Below are 15,857 nucleotides of genomic sequence, written 5' to 3'. Positions count from 1 at the left end.
TAATGAGCAATCCAGTTACCGCACTTGAGTTCCGTCATGAAAAAGGAAAACCTGCAATAAGAGGAGCTAGACCACAGCGCCATCTAGCAGCTGTGTAATGAAACATATGGAAGACTCAGATAAGGGGGAAAAGCAGGGGGGAAAGCAGGGGTGGGGGGAAGGAAGCACGTGTAAAGGGAGTCCGTCATGATCCTGCATTTAAAATGGAAGCAGGAAGCTTCATTTTAAATGTGGGATTTTAGGCTGGTGTAGAGATGCTCTTTGAAGGGTGGTGGAAATTGCATGACTCAAGCCCTTACGTATACTGGAGGGATCACGTGCCGCACATTAGTTTCGTGGCACGTATCAGAACTAGGACTGTGTAATTTTGTGCGGCAGGAAACAGTTCCTGCAGGAACAGTTCCTGTCAAGCCCTGAAGTTTCATTTATTTCACTGGGACAAAGTGCCATTTCAAACAACCGAGCTAGTTGCGCTGGTTACAAAGGCTGAGTGGATCTGGTTATATTCAGTGTGCCCGTACATCACTGCGTGATTGCCTCACCACCAGCGGTAGCTGGCAAGATGGCAGGGCCGGCCCTACCATTAGGCAGAGTGAGGTGGCTGCCTCTGGCAGCAGATTTGAGGTGTCATAAAAGGGGAGCAAATCGTTAGTTATTTGTTATTATTGTATTGTTACAGCCAGAGGTGCTTGTGGGATTTTCTGCCTCATGTGCCAAAATAATTTAGTTTGGTTTGGGTACTATGCACCTTGACATGGGTAGGATGAAGAGGCGGCATTTCCTACTCTACCTCCGGCAGAAAAATGTCTTGAGCAAGCCCTGCAAGGTAGGGTGGACAATAGGAAGTGGCCACTATTGCTAAGCAGTGACTAAGGCAGGATGGGGCCCCACGCTCTTACCGGCAGTGTCACGAAGCAGGAGTGGAAGGCATGACTGGAAGCAGGAGAAGGTCCAGGCAGCCATTGGAAGGCATGACTGGTGAATAGCCAAGGGCACCCAGGGAAGGCACGGGCCAATGACATTATCAGTATACTCTGGGGACTGCTGGCCACTTCTGCAAAGCGTTGCCCAAGCATCAGTGACAACAAGCACATCAGTCCAAACTATATGTAGTTCTCATTTTCCTTATGGATGTGCATGTGTTTTTTATTTATTTATTTATTTATTTATTTAAAACATCTGTATCCAAACCTATATCATTGGGATCTCAGGGCAGCGTAGAGATAAAATCAATTTAAACAACGTAAAAAAGTAAATAATTGAAATAGCTGAAACATATTAAATCATTAAGCAAGCTAACACCAATTTAAAATCTAAAACAAAACAGTTAAAACAGTCTGCTACTTCAGGGAATGCATTTGGACCTCAAAGCTTTTGATAAAAAGCCATGTTTTAACTTGGTGCCAAAATGCAACCAGTGTCTCTGCAAATCGGGCCTCCAAGGGGAGAGCATTCCACAACGGGGGTGCCACTGCAGAGAAGGCCCTCTCCCATGTCCCACCATAGTGTACGTCTCGCGCTGGTGGGACGCAGAGGAGGGCTCCCCCAACAGATCTCAATCCTCGGGCAGGTATATATAGGGGGAGGTGCTCCCTCAATATCAAGGTCCCAAGCTGCTTAGTGCTTTAAATGTCATCATTGGCACCTTGAAATCTGACCGGAAACGTATTGGCAGCCAGTGCAATTCCTTTAAGATCGGTCTTATGTGATTTTTATGCGATGTTCCAGTCAACAGGCTAGCTGCTGCATTTTGCACTAGCTGCAACTTCCGAGTTGTCTTCAAGGGCAGCCCCGTATAAAGTGCATTGCAGTAGACTAATTGGGAAGTTACCGGTACATGCACTACTGTGGCTAGGTTATCCCTGTCCAGGAAAGGCTGTAGCTGGCGGATCAGCTGAAGCTGGGCCCAATTACTCCAGGCCACGGAATCCACCTGGGGCTCCAGTAACAGAGACGGATCTAAGAGTACTCCCAAGCTATGCACCTGCTCCTTGAGCGGGAGTGCAACCCCATCCAGAATAGGTTGCTTACCGAATTTGCAGACTTGGGAACCACCAATCCACAGAGCTTCCATCTTGTCAGGATTCAGCTTCAGTTTATTGGCCTTCATCCAGCCCATTACAGCCTCCAGGTGTCCAGCACCTTCACCACCCCAGCTGACTCCACCGACATGGAGAAGTAGAGCTGAGCGTCATCAGCGTACTGCTGACACCCCACCCCAAAACTCCTAATGACCTCTCCCAACGGCTTCATATAGATGTTGAACCGCATGGGGGACAGAATAGAACCCTGTGGCACCCCACAGCTTAAAAGCCATGGGATAGAACAAGAATCCCCCAATACAACTCTCTGGAATCGGCTCTGCAGGTAGGAGCGGAACCATGTAGCAGTGCCCCCAACTCCCATCCTGCAGAGCAAGTCTAGTAAGACACCATGATCAATGGTGTCAAAAGCCACTGAGAGATCCAGGAAGTTCAACAGGGTAGCACTCCCCCTGTCTTTCACCCGGAGTAGGTCGTCAGTCAGAGCAACCAAGGCCGTTTCAGTGCCGTACCCTGGCCTGAAACCAGACTGAAATGGGTCCAGATAATCAGTTTCCTCCAAGAATGTCTGAAGTTGCCCAGCCACCTCATGCTCAAACACCTTGCCCCAAAAGGGGATATTAGCGATGGGGCGATAGTTCTCACATGTCTGGGTCCAGGGAGGGCCTCTTCAGGGGAGGGCGCACTACAGCCTCTTCCAAGGTGGCAGGAACCACCCCCTGACGGAGCGAAGCATTTACCACTCCCTGGATCCACCCAGCCAATCCACCCCTGCTAGATCGTATAAGCCAAGATGGGCAAGGGTCAAGCTTACATGTGGTGGACCGGACTGATTCAAGCATCTTGTCCACATCATCAGGCTGCAACAACTGAAACTGATCCCAGGAAACACAACCAGATGGAGCACTGGACACCTGCCCAGACTCTGCGATAACTGTGGCGTCAAGTTCTGAGCAAATACGAGTGACTTTCTCCTCGAAGTGCCTAGCAAATTTATTACAGCAAATGATCAAGGATTCCAATCCCAATTTCTCTGAGCCCGAGCCAGATCCCAACAGGCTATTCGCCACTCGGAACAATTCTGCTGGGCGACATTTTGAGGATGAGATAATAGCTGTATAATAAGATTTTTTTGCCATCCTCACTGCCACATAATAGGCACAACGAAGAGTCTTTGCTAATCTTCGATCATACTCGCTCCGAGACCCGTACTACCTGCACTCTAGCCATTGTCTGGCCTGTTTCATTGCCTGTAGATCTTCTGTAAGCCAAGGTGAATTACGGGCTCCACAGCACTGGAGCAGGCACTTGGGAGCGATTGTCTCAATGGCCTTTCCCATCTCACCATTCCATACTGAGACCAAGGCCTCGACCGAATCACCAGTCCTATCAGCCGGAAAATCCCCCGGAGCATTCAAGAATCCATCAGATTCCATAAGTCTCTGGGGGTGGACCATCTTAATTGGTCCCCCAACCCTGCAGGGAGGATCTGCTACCACCAAACCAAACTTCACAAGGAGGTGATCTGACCATGACAATGGGGTTGTTGACACCCCGCCCAAACTAGACCATCCCTCATCTGCCCAACAGCAAAAACCAGGTCCAGGGTATGTTCTGCCACACGTGTCAGGCCAATGAAGTACTGAGACAGCCCCATGGTTGTCATGGTTGCCATGAAGTCATGAGCGGGCCCTCTCAGGATAGCCTCAGAGTGGATGTTGAAGTCCCCCAGAACCACAGTTCTAGGGTTCTCCAGCACCTTCTCTGAGACCACCTCAGCCAGCTCAAGAGGGAGACTGCTGGGCAGTGGAGTGGGCGGTATATCAGCAACATACCTGTTCTGTCTCTTTGGCCCAACACAAGGTACAGACCCTCAAAACTGGTGCTAGGGTGGATGGTTTTCCTTTTGAGGGAGATGGAATCCTTATGGATGATGGCAACCCCTCCCCTCCCGACCCTCCAATATAGATTGGTGCTGCATTGAGTACCCAGGTGGACAAAGCTGCGACAGATCCAACTCATCCACTCAGGTCTCATTAATGCACACCAGGTCAGCCCCTTCATCCACAATCAAGTCATGGATAGTAATTGTTTTATTATAGACTGACCTGGCATTCAAAAGCAACACCAGCAGATCAGAGGGTGGGCTGATAGGGCAACCTAGATTTTGAGGTATGGGGAAGGACCGAAAGATGGAACAGATTTCAAATGTCTGTCCCGCCTTTCCCTTACCTGACATGTCCAACCCCCATTGCCATACTGCCCTCTGCCTGAGATTAGTCCAGTAGGGGCATCCATTCCTCCCCCCTCCCCTGGGATTCACCTGAGCACATGTACACATTAAAATACTACAAAAGTAATAACAAAAGGTCAGTACAGCCAGGCAAACAAACCAGGGCAGTAAAAGGCAGTAGCAACAGCCTACAATAGGCCTACTCTACCGCCCCCCCCAACACCCCACATTTCTACATTCTCATAAGTCTGTCATCCAGGCTATGGCTAGCCTCTCACCCTAGCCAATTGTCCCCACCCCTCAACTCTCACCTAAGGGTAGTAAAAGTATAGCATTTAAAGTGACCCTGTGTCTGTTGCTCTTTAGAATAAAGGAACAGGACCATTCCTTTGTTCCCAGAGAGCTTTGGCTTGCTCAGAGGGCTCAAGTTATACAGTGCCTTCAAGAAGCAAAGTGGTGAATGAAGAACGATTGTGGGGGGGGGCCTGTTCCATTATTTCCACAGATGTTTCCATCCTCCCACACACTGACCCAATTCATGTACCACATCAGCAGTTCCTGGGTTGTTTAACCCAGGAAATGCGGGGATAAGTGGAGAGTGCAAGCCATTTCCAGTTTCAATTAACAATGCAGGAATGCCCCATTTTGTGACATGTGAACCAGGAAACTCTGGGTTGTTTATAGTTTAAACAACTCAGAATTAACCGAACAACAAACCATGGGTTAACTCTGGGTTTCACCCATAAACAACCCAGAATTTCCGGTTTCACACATCACAAAGCAACCCAGGAACAGGGGCGTTTCTGGGTTGTTAATGAAAAGCAGAAATGGCTCTCATGTGGCTTTCACACTCTGCTCATTCCCAGCAGTTCCTGAGTTTAATAATCCAAGAATTGCCACTGTGATGTGTGAACCAAGTCACTGGCATTGCATGTTCAGGGCTCTTCTTTGCAAAAGTAGGCAGGCAGTTTTCACCACGCAGATGCAAGTAGTCATCGTACGTTGCATGTCTGTTATAATCTGCAGTTGGCTTAATGGTGCAGCATGTTTCCCATTCAAAAGCTCAGGTATCTCCACACAGTCTAATGTGAATCCAAGCCATTGTCACGCTCCTCACTCAAAGGATTACTCATGCCAGTATAAATTTCACTAAGTGCAAGCATGTGCTGCTCTGTAACAATACCCTGCCGTGCTTCAGTTTACATATCCAGTCACCGCTTTTCTCTCCCTGCAGATCTGAGAATACTTCCAAATTTGGTACTCCTTGTTCCAGTTTTGCAGTTTTGGTATCAGGAAGAGAAAATTACAGATATTTCCAGTGTTTCCAATTAATAATAATATTCAAGAGACTATTATCTTGTTTAATTTTAGGTACATTCATATTCGGGGTAATTCACTACAGCAAGAGACAGGCAACATTCAACCCATAGCCTTTGCCATGTCCTTTACCATGGCATGGGAAGCCCCCACAATCTTTTATTTTATAGGCTGTAGGAGAGAAAGAGTTTGTGTGGGAGGGAAGGTAGCTGGAGCAATTGTTTAATTAATCGGATGCAGGCTAGAAGCTGGCCCTACGTTGCTACCTGTGGATTAGAAGCAAGCATCAATCTACCAGGGATATGACCTAATGCAGGGAAAGATGGCAGTAGAAGGACATTTCACATATTCTGTTTTTAGGTGTATGCCAGAGATGCTTCAGGGACACACTTAAAGAAATGAAGTGTGAATGTAATAAACACTTTCCAGAGACGTAAAGGCCACAAAAGCTTATGCCGTTATGAAATTTGTTAGTCTTTAGGGTGCCGCACGTGAAGATCCAGCACAGGTTCTAACTGCTGAATGTGCCCTTGTTAGGAAATGATTTATGTATTTATTATTTACAACATTTGTATACCGCTCCACATCTAAGCAGATTCCGGAGTGGTGAACAAGAGATAAAATGAACAAAAGATAAAAAAGGAAAACATGATATTAAGATAGTTCTTTAAAAAAACAGAGTGCCAATAAAACTGAGGCTGGTTAACCAAGGAAGGCTTTCCAGAAAAGAGCTGTTTTCAGGAGGCACTAAGAACAACCCAGTGTTGGCACCTGCCTGACCTCCAGAGGCAGGGAGTTCCATAGGAACAAAAACAAAAAACACTGTATGTATGCACATCAGCCTTACAATTGTTTTAACAGAACATTCTGGATAGAGAGTGCGGGATAAAATGGAAAAAAGTCACATTCTATCATTTGTCTCTGAATGCTTGAAAAACCACTGATCAGATTCACACTGTTCTTACCCCTGATGCCCCTTTGCAATGGCTGGGTTCACACAACATGACAACCCACACTCAAGGTTGAGTGTGGGTTGTTGCTGAACTGTGGGCTATTGTGTTGTGTGAACCCAGCTGCGCTAACAAACCATGGTTTGTTAGCCATGAACAACCCACAAAAGGACCCATTGTTTGTTGATGGATTGTCAACTGTGGGTTGTTTCTGGTTAACAAACCATGGTTTGTTCATGCGGTTGGATTCACACAACATAACAACCCATGGTTCGACAACAATGTATAGTTCAACAACAACCCACACTCAACCTTGAATGTGGGTTGTCATGTTGTATGAATCCACCCAATGAGTGTTTGCACACCTACTAGCTTCTCTGTCCTAACTTAGGCACATTGCATGAATTCCCTTGAAGGCTACAGCAGCAGTGGCAGAGAAGGCAATTATGGTATTTCCTTTGAACATTCAGGTTAGTGAAGAAGCTGGTTTCTGAGAAAACCGACTGGGTCCCTTCCCGTCTGCTACAGCCAGTAGAAGGGGATGCCAACCACATGCGCAGAATCAGCAGTGCAGGTAACAATGTTTATCAGTGTTCTAAAAGTGTTATGCTTGTCCCCCTTTAAAAATCAACATGACTGTTACTTTGTGTACTCCACAGTCCTGAGCAACAGGCAATTCCAGAGCACCTTTACAGGTTCAGCTTCTTTGTGAAGAAGGCGAATCGGTGACTTGTGAAATTTTTGTAATATTAGTTTCTTTAGAAATGTACAGTCAAAGCAGGGGGGAAGCAAGTGGACATGCAACAAGCGCAAGTGGCTAGTGTCAGGGCAGCATCCATCTCTACAGGCAGTAGTGGCTCTCTCCCAACCCTCCTTTCCACCCACACCCCCGTTGCTTCTCTAGCCAGTTCCAAGATTTTAAACTTCTTTTTTCTCTGTCTGCTCTAATTCAGGCTGGGCAAACTGTTCCTTTCAGACCTCACGGTCGAAGTTGATGGACTGTAACATTCCTTTCCCAATAGTTTTAAAAGATCTATATTAGTGTGATGATCCATCAGTGGTCATGAAGGAAACACGTGTTCTTCACCATCCCCAAGCAGGCTTGGCAAGAGCCTAGGAAGTGAGGGCACTCTCTTTCATTGCAGGGGAGACCAGAGAGGGAGGGGAGGAATGGGAGAGTTGAAGGGCTGTTAGTGGGAAAATGTAGGTGCTTGGGCTTGGTTGCACTTGAGGATGAGGTTCAAGATGATGGTGGTGGTGGCGGCATTATCTTGTGTGAAACTGCTGGAAAGCTGGAATCCTAAAAGTGGGTGGAAAATGGTTATATGGAATACACCCATGCCCAGGCATTTCCCAGTATCTCCACCAGCAAGGCCGTCTTTACCAATACAGGTGCATTCCTCTTTCAGATGTCTACAGTGGTACCTGTAGCACTGCATCGACAAATGCTAGATTGAAGGAGAGCGAGCTGACCAGAAGCTTAACAACTGAACAGAAAGCTGGGAGCTGAACGCACCTTGCTACATTTCCTCAGGACACCCATCTTCTCTGTTGATTGGCAGATGCTGGACCGAATCGCTTTTCCCACAAGCTCTGAACTTCAGAATTATGTGAAATTTCATCAGCATGAAATGCATTTTTTAAAAAACAACTTGATGAGATAGGAAATCTGGAGGATAATTTAAGCTTCCAAGCTATCAAAGCTATCTTAGTATTTGACAAACACACCCACAGTATGCTTTTTTACATTCATTTTTTGAACCACTGAAAAGGGTGTTGCCTAAATTCGACTAACAGCAGTGAAAGGTCACTATGCTGTCAGCTTTGTGGATATAGTGGTTGAATGCTGGATTATTTAAGGACAGAACTTTGGATGCCCCAGAAACCATCTCAGATTCCTTTGTCCACTTAGATCTGCTGCTCACCCTCTCCTTTGTGGCTTGATCAATGAAGGCTTGATTATCTCAAGACAATCATGAACAGTGAGAACAACAAAAACAGGTTGGGTGATGGTCAAGAAGATGCAATTCCTGAACCTGAGCCAGCCGCTATGCCTTTGCACAACACGAAGGGTGTGACATGGTTTTGGCTATGTTCTTCTGTCTACAAGGTGTTTTGGATGGTAGTTGGAAACAGATGGGCATCTTGTGGGTAAAGAATGGTATGGGTTAGGCAGGGGACAACTACTGCTAAGGCAGTTCTGGGATATGTTTGGGGTATCAAGAGGGTGCCTGATTCCCCCCCCCCCCATGTGTGATTGAGGGAACACATCCCTTTGCATTCGGTGCTGACAGTTCTGTCTGATGCTGCCATTCAATGTTTTACACTTGAGTAAAATGCATGTTAGACATTATCATATGCTGGGCTCTGGAACAGAATACAGTGCCCTGCTCCAAATATTTAATGCATCCCCATATGATGTCCCCAATATGTTTAGGTACTTGCAAATGGACCTACTGCTGAGGAGAACACGTGGACATATTAAAGATGTGTTGCCCTGCCATCATAATTTAAGGAAGACTGTCCCAACCCTCTGTCACCATGGACAATATCACAACTTGCCATAGGCGTTCAGATTCACAGGACAAAAGGCACTTGTGAGTTCCAAGGGGAAAAGAAATATATAAATATGTTTTGCATGAAGGCATTTTGATGGTGAATGGGAAAGTTAGGTCCCGCAAAGCTGCTAGTCCCACAAAGCTACTAGTAATGTAATGTTTGGGGGCGGGGGGGGGGGGACTGATCTAGGAATAGGGCTACTTGTGGGATGGTGTATGTAAGGCTGATAAGTGGAGAAAAATCCAGATAAAGCAACCCCGACCCTTGGCATTTTGCCACCCCCAAGCAGCTGCACCACACAAACTGAGAGGTGTGACACGGGATCCTTAGCAATGCTGCAAAGAGTGCTGGGTGCACCCCTCAGATTGCATGCAGCTTGACCGACACATCAGTCAACTGCTTGTTTCACTTGTGCTGTGCCATGGACAAAACCCAGAATTCAGCTAAGTGTTGATGAAGATGGGAGAGCTTATTGCAGAAATACTGCTTTGCATAGCAATGCTGTGACTGAAATTATAGGCCATTTCCCCAGTACATTTATCAGCACATTAATTCTAATTGAAAGTGTCTGTACTGTTCCCATTTGTTATTCTTATTATTGAGCATCTAGAAAATGTGTTTAGTGTGCAGAATCAGTATCCATCCATCCTTCCTGTGAAGCAGGGCACCCTTAATCCTGCTTTAGAGATGGAAACTTTAAGCTAAGAACTGGACTGCATGATCAGCATACCCACACTGGGCCACTTCACACAGTCAAACAAGCCACCATGGCTTAAATAAGCCACAGCAGCTTGTTTTAATCCCAGATGCGTGTCAGTGTGTGCTGGGCACCATTTCCCTAATTACTCCCTGGGAGTGGCTTATATCATCCGAATCTGGGCAGCACGGCTTGTCTGAGGGAGAAACAACCCTCAAATCACCTTACAACTGACCATGGGTTATTTGATGGTTGTTTCCCCTCAAACAAGCCCTGCTGCCTGGGTTCGGACAACACAACAACCCACACCTGGGCAGGTAATTAGGGAAATGACACCAGCACACGCCGGAGCTCAAAATAAGCCACCAAGGCTTATTTAAGCCACCGTGACTTGTTTGATCATGTGAATTGGGTTACTGGGCAGGTTCACATGATCAGCAGGGGAAACTACACAGTAGTTTCCCCCACCCCTGCGTGTGCTGCTTGCGCACTCTGCATTTGCTTAATTATCCAGACAGCGTCATGGGTTGCTGTGTTGTCCGAACTCAGCATGCAGCGTGGTGGAATTGGCTTCTAACTTACCCCACAACTCCTACTACAAGCCATGGGTTGTGGGGTGGGCTAGAAGCACCCTGCTGCACACCAGGTTCAGATAACACAGCAACCTACGATTCAGTGCAGGTAATTAAGAAAACGCCGGGCACACGCAGAGGTGGGGGAAGCAACCCATACTCCATAGTTCCCCCCCCATCATGCGAACCTGCCACTATCTGTTGTTGCTGGACTGTAGCATTTTAAATGAACATCAGTGGTATTGTGTTACTTCATGCACATGCAAAACAACAGGGAGAAAGCTAGTCTAAACTCTTCTCCCTGCCATACTAGCTTTTCATGCAGGAGAGCATTCAGAGATTCAGCCCTCAACCAGCAATCTGAAGTGGTACAGTCCAATAACTAACTTGACATGTGAGAGTACTGATCATGTGCTTCAGTTCTAAAGGGCTACGACTTTCCCACAGCGAGCCAGTATATGAGCTGGAGGGAAACTGAACCCACATAATTCTGAGTCTAGTATTCTTATCTCTTGGCTTATTCTTTTAGTATTACATTTTTAATTTATTCATCACAGACACTTAAAGAGTTGGCTGACCCATGCAGCAACAGCAACAAATTTCCTACATATAAACGTGTCCAGTAGGCATTTGTCCACATTCTCATGGAGACAGTAGGCAGCAAATTGGAAATACACCCATATATGCAATTTCTGTGATTGCAACATCCTGTTTTTCAGAGGTCACAATAAGCAAGAATTGCAGCAATTGCATGTAAACGGGTGGATGTGTGCTTCCAGTTTGCATGCTACTTCCCCCTGGCAAATGTGGGCAAGCCTGAGCCAAAGAATGATTTGTGTGGCTAATTCAGATAAATGTTCACTTTTAATAAATTAGTCCTCCTCCAAAATTATGTTTGCCGGTATGGAAGGGGTTAGGATAACATATTGCACTCCCAGACTACTGGAAATTCCACTGAGGTGTCTTCTGGTTTCGGTCCTGAATTTGTAAACTTTATAGCTGTTGCTTCTTATTTTCTCAACCCAAGGAGCCTAGAAATGTGAAATGTGACCATTTGTTTAAGTGGAGACAGATTTTCAAAACTGCAAGAAAATGATCATTCTCTGCATATTTTCTACAATGCTCTATGAAGCCATATTACATTATTCAGTGCACATAACTGCACCAGTTCATGTTCCTGGTCCCTCTTGCTAAGGGACAAATATGTACAGGTTTAGTGTCCCGATTACTTTTTTTTTTTTTTAACCTCACCTAAAATCCTATATATTCATGTTGCTTCCTCTTCCCTAAGTAGTGGAAAGTGAGTATGTGTTGTGAGTGGGATTGGTGAGAAATTTGTCTCTTAGGGATTCTTATATAAACACACACACACACACACACACACACACACACGGATGCTAATAGGATTTTAACAGGGTCTTTGAACAGTTCTATGCTGTTGCTTCCACTGCCACCCCCCGCCCGTTGTCCTTCATTTCAAACATTTCATTTGCTGCTGGAATTCTCCAGGCACAGCCAAATTATAGACAATCTTTCTATGTGGTCATCATAATGTATTAATTCAGTAGGCTGTGTGTGTCTGTGTGTGTGTGTACTGTGTATTTTGCAAAATATATTACAAATGTTTTTCTGTTTCATCATGTACCAGAATTCACACAGACAATAATACTGAGATATTAAAAGGATTTACTCCCAGTCCCAGACAACAAGAGGGATTTGGGTGCAGATGCACGCTTCTTCTGGGCACAGCTGATGCCATCCACATCCACTCTGCATGTTCATCTCTCTCCTTGAACATCTTTTGATTTTCCATAGTTGCCTGCAACTAGTTGCATGTGACAAGCCCTGCATTGAGACCTGAAACGTTAGGTTCGGAATATTTTAAAGCACAGCTTTCAGAGTATTTTTTCCACTTCATTATGTTTAGCTTAAAAATTAGTTTTAAAAAGCAACTCCTAAGATTTTCCAACACACGCTGATAATTGCTTAGGAAAGGATACACCAAGCCCTCCTGTGCCACTTGGTAACATCAGAGATAGTGATCTGCCAACATGACAAGGAAAGGTATTACCACAAATGCTTAAGATCAGTTTATAACCTGGATATGGAGCTAAAACTCAGCACAAGGTTAACACATTCAAAGAATCTCACCATTTTACAAGCAGTTTTGTGCGAGGGAGGGAAATAGGTCTCTAAGGCAATGTAGATCTTTCCAAAGCAAGGCAACTAATATGACATTATTCTTGCTGTGCCACTTTCAGTCTAAAAATAAAAAACCTATTATTTGTACTCCCCACTAGGAATGCTCATAAAAACTTTAAAACATGATATGAAACACAGGCAGGAAATGCACGTAGGTGTTTGGTTTTTAGCTTTAAAATAGCATAGAGAAAGTGATGCCATACAGGGATGGGCAGACGTCAGGCTTGCAGGATTGACTTTGTTTTTTTACTAGAACTCTGAGCTTCACCAACCACAGCCAGGTGCAAAATACTGGCTCAGGCAGGCAGACTTACACCAAGAATTAAGGAACAGGGTACCTCTGAGCACCTGCACAGTCCAGGAGTTTGTGATCAGTACCAGAACCAAGATCAGATGACCTTTCATTCCAAAGGCCACTCCCCGTTTCCCCCAAAATGTTCTGCTTTTCAGCAACTTAAATTTTTTGGTGAGCAGGGGAAGGTTTTTCATTGTTGCTATTGTTAAACAACTGGAAATCAGAAACCCTTGTCTAACCCAAGTCACTCAAAGATCTACCAGTAGATCCCACTCTACCTTCTGCCCACCCCTGAAGTATCATAGAATCATAGAATAGCAGGGTTGGAAGGAGCCTATAAGACCACCGAGTCCCACCCCCTGCTCAATTCAGGAATCCAAGTCAAAGCATCCCTGACAGATGGCTGTCCAACTTGGTCTTGAACGCCTCCAGTGTGGGAGAGCCCACCACCTCCCTAGGTAACTGGTACTATATGTCTCTTCTGGAAAGGACAACTCTGTGGAGTAGGGGTTTGGCAGATGTTCTTAAAGCACTGTTTTTCACTTTCTACCTTCAGGGAACCCTTTACATATCAGCTAGAACAACATGGATATGCTTGGCTTGTTCCAAAAGATTTGGGATATGTTATAGGCTACCCACTCATTTCACTTTGGCTTCTTGTGTCCCACCATTCTCCTGTATGACTGGGACCATGCCCTTTAAAACACCACTCTCCTGTAGCTGCAGAGCACCGCAGAAGTTCACTGTCTCTTGGGGAGTCGATACTGTTCCTTCTGACTGAGGAGTCTGAAAAGCCTCGGAGGTATACCACAGTTCGGTTTGTCAGAACACAGTCTGAAAAACACTGCATGGCAGCTAAATAACATGTTATGGATCACCTGTATTTGTGTGTGTGTACATTGCCTGTGTGCCACTTAAGAAAATAAAATAATAGGGCAGCAGGGGGGAAACATTAACTTCCAGATGGCTTCCACCTGACTTGCAAATGTTGAGGATTTCTCAAGTGTGCATAAAACCCCAAGCCCCAAGTCTCTAACCTCTTTACACCAGTTTTGTGGTACAGAACTACTGACGAAGAGTTAAGAGGGTCACAATCACAATAATGCTGGGAAATGTGTTTTGCTGCCCCCATTGTTATACCTTTTCTCACCAAGTGTAGATTTAAGATTTGTGTGTTTTATTTTGAACTGATTTAGGGCATTACTACATACACGCACACAGAAGCCTTTTCTTAGGTACACTGAAGAACTTTGAAAGACATTTGTGAATAGAAAGACATCATAAGCTGATCTGAGATGATACTTAAAATAATCCCATTCTGTATTTTCCTGAGCAGCTACAGCTAGTACTGAAACTGCTGCTAAAATCCCTTCTTCTGCAATTGCTGCTTGGTCCAAGACATGTAATTTTTACCCACTTTCCATGTTGAGGGTAATTTGTAGTTTGTGATTGCTGGAAGATAGGCAGAGGCAAATCACAGAAATTGCTCTCTTCCCTCTTTTGTATCAGGACTGAATGTATGACAAGATATGTGTGTGTGAAGCTGGACTTTCTGTAAATAGACCATTATGAACTGTGTAAAACCAACCCTTTGTTTTAACTTTATAAAAATTATAAATACTGTATTACAAAATTGCTTGCAAAATGGATTTTTCTGTCTTATTTTTCTTTTTTTTAAATAATGCATAACAAGGAGCACAAATCAATCTACCTCGAAAGGCATCTCTACACAAAAGGCATAGGGCCAAATGAGATGTGTCATTAATTGTTGGAAATGTAATGTGTATGGGGTTTTTTGTTATAGAAATTGCAGGTGTGGAGAAGTCTTAGCAGCCTCAGGACTGTGGCGGTGAGGGTGGGAGATGTGGTGGAGGGAGTTTAACTTTTTCTCTCAAGGCCACAGTCCCAACAAAATATTCTCCCTGAAACTGTTGTTTGCATTTCAAAGGCAGCTTGAATAACGTATAGTACATATAAGCACTGGCGCAATAAAAAAAAATACTCCGATGGTGCAAAACCAATAAGGCCAAATCCAAGTCATCTTGCAGAAGTTTTTTTTTTTTTAAACTTTCAATACCGCTCCAAAACCATGAGAGACCCCAAAATGGAGTCCCCAGGATTTACACTAGTGAGTATTATGTCCCTATTCAGGGTGTGGCAAATGCTTGTCCTAACAGCACCATGTGCCAGATTTTTGTTATGGCCAATTAAAACATAAAAATTACTACTACTTACTCTATGTGTCAGATTGACCACATCGACCACATTGCAAAAGTGTGGAAATGCAACTCACGATTCATTGCAATACAGCTAGGAATCTGCATCCCGTATTATGGATTGCTTGTAAGTATATGTAATTCAAAACATTGTCCACTAGGAGGCTACATCATACCTTTGTTAACTACTGCTGGAACCTATTTCTCCTCCCCAAAGGCAAAAAGCAGCCTTTGACTTCCACTTCTGCATGCTAAATTCTGGCAAGAAAAGCTTTCCTGGGTACATCCAAGGTAGCTGCTTATGGCCATTGTATTGCAACTTGCCTCTTTTTAAGATATTTCATCTCTGTTCCAATTGCAGTGACTGTGCGAATTGGCTTTCCAGGCCTCATGAACAGTATGGGGGAAAAGGAGTGTGTGATTCCACTCCGAAAATGCATTGATTCTATAACGGGGCATTAAGAGAACAAGAGGAGACTGGAAATTACTAGTCATAGCAAGATACCCATGAACTGTTACATATGCTCCAATTGTCCAGATTTTCTAGTACCTATCTCTATTTTGCTTTTTGGCGAGATGTTGGCATGCTCATTTAAATGTCGTTAGTATGCATACACGTACTCTAGAGTTGTTCAAGTTTTATTCTCCTTCCCTGTAGCTCTAGATAGAAACCAAATTCATGGGGAAAGGATGGATGCAGTCCAGTGCATGTGCTTCTAAATGTACATACATAGACATAAGAACATAAGAGGTGCCCTACTGGACCAGACCACG

At 44.8% G+C, this 15,857-nt stretch overlaps 1 protein-coding gene across 1 annotated transcript in view; it reads left to right on the top strand.

Moving 5' to 3' along the window:
• Positions 1-8,052, top strand: part of MCF2L2 (MCF.2 cell line derived transforming sequence-like 2) — a 344,940-nt gene extending 336,888 nt beyond the window's left edge. The window contains exons 33-34 of the mRNA XM_084847599.1: positions 7,013-7,116; positions 7,952-8,052. Of these exons, the coding sequence (XP_084703725.1) occupies positions 7,013-7,116; positions 7,952-8,052 (205 nt within the window). The remainder of the gene's footprint in view (positions 1-7,012; positions 7,117-7,951) is intronic.
• Positions 8,053-15,857: the final 7,805 nt, after the last annotated feature.

Source organism: Heloderma suspectum, chromosome 3, assembly GCF_057233095.1.
Source record: "Heloderma suspectum isolate Gila_16-S chromosome 3, 16-S_ref, whole genome shotgun sequence".
NCBI lineage: Eukaryota > Metazoa > Chordata > Lepidosauria > Squamata > Helodermatidae > Heloderma > Heloderma suspectum.
This window is presented reverse-complemented; position numbering and strand designations above follow the sequence as displayed.